The sequence below is a fragment of the Asparagus officinalis genome, chromosome 8, assembly GCF_001876935.1.
Source record: "Asparagus officinalis chromosome 8, Aspof.V1, whole genome shotgun sequence".
NCBI classification, from domain to species: domain Eukaryota; kingdom Viridiplantae; phylum Streptophyta; class Magnoliopsida; order Asparagales; family Asparagaceae; genus Asparagus; species Asparagus officinalis.
The window spans coordinates 111,989,718-111,998,043 of record NC_033801.1 but is presented as its reverse complement, the minus strand read 5'-3'; the positions used below and the strand labels follow the sequence as shown (position 1 = coordinate 111,998,043).

The 8,326-nt window shown below is 46.9% G+C and overlaps 1 protein-coding gene across 1 annotated transcript; it reads right to left on the bottom strand.

Annotated features, from left to right (window-relative positions):
• Positions 352 to 4,993, bottom strand: LOC109821722 (NF-X1-type zinc finger protein NFXL1). Its single transcript, XM_020387885.1, is given in 6 exon segments — positions 352 to 2,897; positions 2,900 to 2,934; positions 4,372 to 4,393; positions 4,496 to 4,557; positions 4,663 to 4,816; positions 4,898 to 4,993. Coding segments are annotated over 6 exon segments (2,673 nt in total). The 3' UTR covers positions 352 to 593.

Below are 8,326 nucleotides of genomic sequence, written 5' to 3'. Positions count from 1 at the left end.
TTTGCTGTTGTTTGTGTTCTGATATTGCAAGAGTTCTATTAATCTGTGGGGAGTATTCCTATCCATAATAATTTACCTTCATAATATAGGATTTCAGATCTTAAAAAAATTCCAAGTAGTAGACACAGTTTCCTTTTTCAGTCCAGTGTTAAAAGTTCCCTTTTTGGGATAACCGGGCGATTACGTTTTAAAATCACATCATCTCCATATGTGAACAGGTATACATTGACATCAAGGATCTTATACCAAAATGATTATAGAACAATTTATTTGGTTTAACTAACATGTATTTTCCTGTGTCACCAGATTCCATCCATGTTGCATTATTGCATAACCTTGGTTGTTATCATATACATCAACAGACTCAAAACATATACTAACAGAATGATATCCAGATAAAAACACATATTAACAAAAATCAAAATGTGACTTACCTCTTGCCGACAGAAAACTAGTCCAGCAAGAAGAGAGAATGTAGAACATGTATAAACTCAAAACTACCTCCAGTAATGATTCTGGGGAGAAATGATCAATGAACAAGCCAAAAACAGAACAAAAAGGATCCAAAGAAGCTCTACTTCAAGTAAATCCTCTCACTCACAAGCTTCTTCCCAATCATCCACTTCTCCATCAGGAACTTGCAATGTAGAAGCCGAAACCCCGACTCCTGATTTACTATCGCCACCATCACCATCATGAGCAGCTGATTCCCTAACCTCCATAGGTTCAGAAACAGACGAATCAAGAACATCCCATCTGTTCCCCGATGTCAAAATCGGATTTGATTCTTGAGCAATAATTTTTTTCCATGGATTGTGACTCTTAACAGCAGCAGTAGCTCCTCCTTCTCTAGCCCCTCCTCCTCCCCAAGCGTTGCCCCCTGAAGAACCCCCACTGTTCTGAAGAACGGCAACAGCCCCTTGGTAAACCGATCCATGATCCAATCTTCTCAGCGCAGTCGCTGCCCTCGCTGGATCACTAAAAACTGCCAGCGCATTCTTATCATTCAACCAAACCAGTTCACATTCTCCCCCAAACCTCAGGACCAAAGCACTTATATCTGCTTCCCTTGGCAAATCAAGCATTGCGACCACAAGTCTTGGATCCATATCGATTGAAGGATCGAATGTTGGAGGGTGAAGAGCCGTGACTGGTACACCAGGCTTCGATCCGATGATTCGGGCAGGAGGTTTTGATTTCGGTGTGACATGAACCGCAAGAAATCGTTTTGGCTCCCATCCTGCTGCGTGAACTGAAAGCTTCCATCTTTCCGCTATACAACGAATTGCATCTCTCTTTTCTTTTAATACAGGAAAGAAGACATGTACTTTGAGACCGGTTGATGTAGTTCCTTTACCCTTTCCGAGCACTAAATACTTGAACCTCTCTTCTATCGCCAACACCCATTTAGGCTCTCTCCTAAAGATATCAGCAAGCAAATCAGTTGCAGATGAGTTTTCCCCAAAATGTAAAGAGTCTAGATTTGGGGTGCTTATGTCAAATGCCTCCGCAAGCTGTTTCTTCCTCGCTAACTTCTCGCACTCCTCATCACAAGTCAATTTCCTCTGTCCAAGAGGTATCTTCTTCCCATTTCCTTCCACGGGCTGAAGAGGAACCGGTAGCTTCTGCATCACAGAAGCTTCAAACACCGAATCGACATTAAACCCACTCACGCTCCCTCCAACACCACAAGGCACTGTAGCCGTGATCCTACCACAAGAACAAGCAATTGTCACAGGGAACTCACACCTCAAATCTGGACAAGGAGATAAAGGATGGCACGAAGCAGTGCAAGTGTGCTTGCAATCCCTCCTCGGAGTGCCACAAGTTTGCCCACAAGAAGACCTCGAACCAGAATCAGCAGTCATATGAGGATCACAAGGAGGGGGGTGGCAAGTGCGAGCACAAGCGTGCAGTCCACACTGCCGGGTCTTGCCGCAGAGCTGATTGCATCTTATATCCTTCGAACCACAAGGGATATTTCTCAAGAGGACATGACCACCAATGCATTCTTTAACAATGGGGACAGAACAAGGTGGGCAATCCCCAAAATGACAAGTGTGGGAGGCAGAGTGGCCACAGGGTTGAGGGATTAAGCATGGATGAGGACATGAAGGGGACGGAGTTCCACAGGGAAGCGGCGGAGGGATTGAACTCTTACCACAAGCGCAAGTGAGATCGATGAAGATAGTCTCAAGACAAGGTGGGCAGTGGCCGCTGTGGCAAAGCAGCGGGCAAGAATGTTGCCCACATCGGAGCTTCTTGCCACAGGGCACTGCACAAAGATGAGGATCCCAACCCCCATCAATTTGCATACTGCCTGATTTTGCTAGCGGGCAGCATCGCTCATTGCAGCGATGGCGCCCGCAGTTCTTCTTCCTTCCACAGGTTTTCTCACACACAAAGCTATCCTTCTCCTCTGTGGATCTGTAGCACTCAACGGTCCTCTGAGACGAACCACATCGACATTTCTGCTTAACTTTCACGGAACACTTGGGACATTCCCCTTCATGGCAAGCCAACCCACATCGATGAATCCCACAATGCAGCAACTTCTCGCAAGTATTAGAACAAATCGGCACCGGATCCAAGCAACTCTTCCTCTCCTCCATCAGCTTCGTCTTCCCACAACAGCAACTTCTAATCTTCTCCGGCAAAAGTTCACAATCTCCACAGGGACCTGGGTGGCAATTCTCCGGACAGTGATGATTCCCACAAGATAAAACTCGCCCACAATTCGAATTGCACGAGAAAACCCCGCCTTTCTTCCTGATCTCCCCTTCAAACGGCATATCCCCACAAATGACCACCTCAGTCCTCTTCCCACAAAAGCAAGCTGCTGTGACCGCAACCCTACAAGGGCTACACGACCCAGTATGGCAGAGCCTTCTCGCACGCGATGCCTTCCACACGAGAGCAGCCGGTCGCACACCGCTGCCGCGGGCAGGTCATGCGGCAGTCGACCGTCCGCAGCACGCCGCTACGATGGTCTTTCTTCCTGCATGGGCACGGCTCGCCTGGGGCGCGAAGGCCTTGCACGGCGGGCACGGCCCTCGGTGCACTGCAGCACGAATCAAGTGTGGCCCGCGCATCCCATGCCTCGGGCTCTGCGCCCCGGTCCAAGCGGCCTGCCGCAGGCCTCGACGCAGGAGTGGGGGCAGCGTAGGAAGTCGTTGGGCGGGTGCTCACCTCGGCCGCAGCAGCAGGAGTACGCCGAGGTCTCTGACGGGGGTGGACTGAGCGACTGGCAACCGGGCACCGCCAGCGGCGTGGCGGAGGAGGATGCGATGATTCCGAGTTGGACGTCAGGTGACCGGGCCCACTTTGCCGGGAATGCAGTGAGAGGTGGAAGATTGAGAAGTCATTGGAGCAGGACCAGATCTGGCGACGATGCGACGACGCATGTCGTAGCAGATCATCACTCAACGCGTCTCGAGAGAGCTGTCTGGATCCCTGCACCAGCTGGCGGATCTCCGACGAGGGCTGCCACAGATCGGCGCGTCGCTGATGTTCCGCGCCGGTTAGGGCTAGGGTTAGGGTTTGGTCGCTGTGGTGGACGACCGCGGGTTTCGAATCGGAGCAGCAGGAGTTGCGAAGCAAGGGGAGCGGCATCGGCCGAGGAGGATGAGGAGGAGGAGGCGTGGGACCCATTGCTGGCGGGCTGGGGTGGGATCGGGCGGGCGATCTTCGGTCGTGCGGCTCATTGTCGAGGTTTGAAGCGGATCCGACCCGATTCAAGCCCTAGGTCCGTTACGATTCAAGCCCTAGGTCCGTTAATTTCGGATCAGAGAGAAAAAGAGGGTTTTAGAGAGAGATAGAGAGAAGGAGAATCGGATTGGGGATCTGAGAGAGGAATTTGAGAGCGGGGGTATTTAAGGAAGGGCGGAACCTTGGAGAAGGCGCAAGGTCGGTTGATGGAGGACGGCGGTTCTGGCCTTTGAACAGGGGAGGAGAACGGGGGAAGAGAGTTGAGGGAATTTCTGTGATTTTTATGGCGTTTGGATTTTGTTGCGATCGTCTACGGAGTTAGCGATTGGAAACACGTGGGCTAGTAGGATTGACGGGAGTGGGCGTCTGTGTCCGAATTTGTTTGGGGAGCACGCAAAAGGGTTCATTTGGGGTAAATTTCACAGAAGCCCCAAATAAATTACTTCTGAGCCCGGTACAATTCACCAATGTCCCTAGAATTTGGAGAGCTTTATATAAAACAAAACTTTAGGCACTTAATAATCGAGTTTCAAAAGGTTTTTGGGTTGTTTGGTTGAAAAAAAAAACCAAAGAAAGTGTTATAGGAAATTCAGTCCGATAGTACTTTTTTTTTGTTGTTTGGTAATTGGTATTCACTTTGGTAGGCAGGTAGGGTAATCTAACCAGCCAAGTCCTCAACAACACTCTGTATCAAAAACAAAGGGATATGAACATACCAAAAATAAGAGGACAAGCAGTCAACCGACTTAGCTAGAGAATGAGCAACACCATTACCAATACGCCTTACATAAGAAACTTTAGAGCAACCGGTAATAGTTAGACCAGCACGAACTTCATCTGCTAAAGGAGCTAAGGAAGCAAAAAGAGAAGGAGAGTCCACCAAGGAGACGACCTTTAGAGAGTCAATTTCCACCACTGAAATCCTCTAGTTCACACGTCGAACAAAACGAATGCCTTCTGGAACAGCCAACAACTCCGCATGATCCACAGATATAAAACCCCTGATCCCCATAGAGTAGCAACCAATCACATGTCCATGGTGATCCCGAATAACACCTCCCAAATCAGTAGTATCTCCTTCCAGAGTAACATTAGCATTTGTGTTGAGCTTCAGCAAACCAGGAGCAGGGGGATACCAAGCAGAAGGTCAATTGGAAGGGATGACAATGTCACGGGAGAGACCTCTAACTCTATCATCTTCCTCCACAAAACAGAGAATCCGAGTCACCAAGACCGAGGCCTTTCTAACACCACCACCATGAGAGCGCATATTTCTTCCCCCCATATAAACCACATGGTCGTTGTTTGGGTCAAAAGTTGATGTTTTCATTGTCATCGAATCTATTACAACTTTGGTCATTATAATAAACTCAAATAAAAAAATTAATCTTTTTATAAGATCTCCTTTATACAATAAAAATAAAGATTACAACTCTTGTCAAACAGCATAACAGACATTTATCACCCGCTGCTTGTGTAGGTTCTTTGCCTGTGTTGGGGACGTTAATATCCGTGGATCACCGCGGATCAGATCCGGTTAGCAGAAGTTGGATAATCAATGCTCTCACTTCACGAAGGAAGTAATTACAGTAGCGGCGATTTTGACTAAGCAAAATCACGGCTCTTCTCGGGATTTAAGACCAAGCTTAAATCCGGAGGAATGGGGGACGGGTCTCAGATCTCTCGAACTCCACTCTTTATGCACAGAAAATCGCCAAGATCTGCTAAACCTCTCTGAAATTCGTGGCTATGCACTTGAGAAACCGGCAGCACCTCACCCTCTTGCTCTCCTCCTTAAAAAAATGAACACTAGAGCTCTTATTTATAGGCTTGGTTGATGGTTTCTTCAGCTCAAAATGAGGGATTCCCTTTATCTTCAGTTAGTAACTGTATAACAACAATATCAGAGCAGTTGGAACCCAAAATCCCGAAAGAATTCATAAAAGAACCGAAAAAACCAACTCTTGACCGAACAGTCACCTAGTGGCTCGGCCTGGTCGGGCCACCAAATGGTGGTTCGGCCTTGGCCGAGCCACCAAATGGTGGCTTGGCCTTGACCGAGCCACTGGCCAAGCTACTGGTCTGGCCGGGTCACTTTGGCGCGACTCGATCGCCAGGGGCTTTATCTGTTTTTCGAGTTTTGACTTGTTTCGTCGTTACGCGTATTTTATCATTTTGTTGACTTGTACGCTTTCCCGATTAGTTTCGCGAACGCATGGATAGTTTGTCGGTGGCCGATGAGCGTGCGAGCCACTTGGTTCACTGATTTGGTGGTTGGTGAGTACACGGGCCACTTGGAGGTGGCCGATTAGCACGCAGGCCACTTGGTTCGCCGATTTGGTGGTTGGTGAGTACACTCATTACACGTATTTCGTCGTTTCGTTGATCTGTACGCTGTTTTGATGGCCGATGAGCGTGCGGGCCACTTGGTTCGTTGATTTGGTGGCTGGTGAGTACACGAGCCACTTGGAGGTGGTCGATGAGTGTATAGGCTATTCGGTTCGCCGTTTCGCTTCATGTGTTCATCGGCATCGGATAATCCTCTTAGACTTAGATAGTGGCATTCATCACATTCTCTCTTTCTCGAGCCGTGCGTGGATACCTATAGGTATTTTTAGACGCCTATAGATACCCCCTCCAAAGTATTTCAGACTCATTCTTTTATGGAGGAGTCTGAAATGCTTTGGATATAATAGTCCCCCGCCTTTAGTCGGTGTCAAAGGACCTGTGAACCGTTTCAATTCTTAACTTCCTCAGCCTTCAGTCTATCCAGTGCTTTGTTGAATAGATAAAGTTCTTGCGGCGCTGCGTTTATCATCTGACCGTTATCGAAGTTTTAAATCGAAATTGGTGAGTTAGTTTTGGCTCATGTCATTGAGTTGACTTTGAACTGATTATCTTTGTCGCAACGCGTTGACCAGCGTTGACCTAGGGCTACGCGTTGCTCGGCATTGACCTTAGGGTTTTGTATTTATTGGCATTAACTTTCATTGCAACGCGTTGATTGGCGTTAACACAGTTTATACTCGTATGTTTGTTGGAGTATACACAGTTTAAGCTCTTAAGGCATTGGAGCATGGCAATCCCAAATTTTAGGCTGCAGGACCAACTATTAAAGTTGTTTCGTTTGCAGATATGGATCTTATCGCGAAGTCGTTGTATGCTCAAATCACGAGACCAACTAATGAAGCTGATACGTCAATGACTCACATTTATAGAATTTTTGGCAAATTCTCAGCCATCAACGGGTTTGATTAGCCTTTACCGACTACCGTTTGAGTCGGGCTAGCATGCAGATTGTTTAGACCCGTTCTGCTAAAAGATTTAACTCTTTTAGTGCTACGATATTGAATACGTAGACTTCGTCTTTCTCACGAGAATAGACTACCCGGTAACGTGTGTTAGACGCTGACTTAGATTTTTGGCAAATCCTCAGCCTTTAACAGATTTCAGGTGCCTTTACCGATTACCGTTTGAATCGGGCTTGCATGCGGATTGTTTAAGTCCGTTTCGCATGTAACGTTATGCTAAAAGAGTTAACTCTTTTAGTGCTACGATATTAAATACGTAGACTTCTTCGTCTTTCTCACGGGAATAGACTACCCGACAACGCGTGTTAGGCGCTGACTTATCCCTACTTAGGCTTTGGGATAAAAGTCTCCAGATTCGGATTCTGGTGTCTTTTTCAAACGGTGAAAGACTAAACCGGCAACGCGTGTTAGGCGTTGACTTATCCCTACTCAGGATTCAGGATAAAATTCCTCATGCGTAAAAGGCATGGATTTTTGTTGCTATGATGTTGAATACGTAGACTCGGTCATTTTCACGGGAACGAACCACCCAACAGCATGGGTTAAGCGCTGACTTATCCCTACTTAGGCTTCAGGATAAAATACCCCAGACTGATATTCTGGTGTCTTTTTTAATCGGTGAAAGACTAAACCGGCAACACGTGTTAGATGTTGACTTATCCCTACTCAGAATTCGGGATAAAATTCCTCATGCATAAAAGGCATGGATTTTTGTTGCTACGATGTTGAATACGTAGACTCGGTCGTTTTTACGGGAATGAACCACCCAGAAACGCGGGTTAGGCGTTGATTTATCCTTACTTAGGCTTCGGGATAAAATACCGTAGACTGGATTCTGGTGTCTTTTTCAATCGGTGAAATACTAAAACGGCAACGTGTGTTAGGCGTTGACTTATCCCTACTCAGGATTCGGGATAAAATTCCCCATACGTGTGAAGCACAGATTTTAGGAGTTTGGAAATATGATGTCTTCTCCTGGGGCAAAGACGAACCCGATACGGGAGAGGAAGAATTTTATATTCTATCTCCCAAAGCTGAAGAGGAAGAATTTTATATTCTATATCCAGTTGGAAAGGAGACTCGAGGTGGGATCTCCACCCCAGAATCCGGAAAGGTGAAACTAGGAGTGGGATCTCCACTCCGAGAATCGAAAAATTCGGATAATCCTAACTGTCAAAAGGTTTGATTACCAAACTAAAAGTAAATTTCTCGTTTATCGAGAGTGAATTATGGTTTTGGTCCTTACTGTAGGAAGGTTTGACAAAGCGAGAGTTTGAGGTGATCCTAACTGTAGGAATGTTTGATCA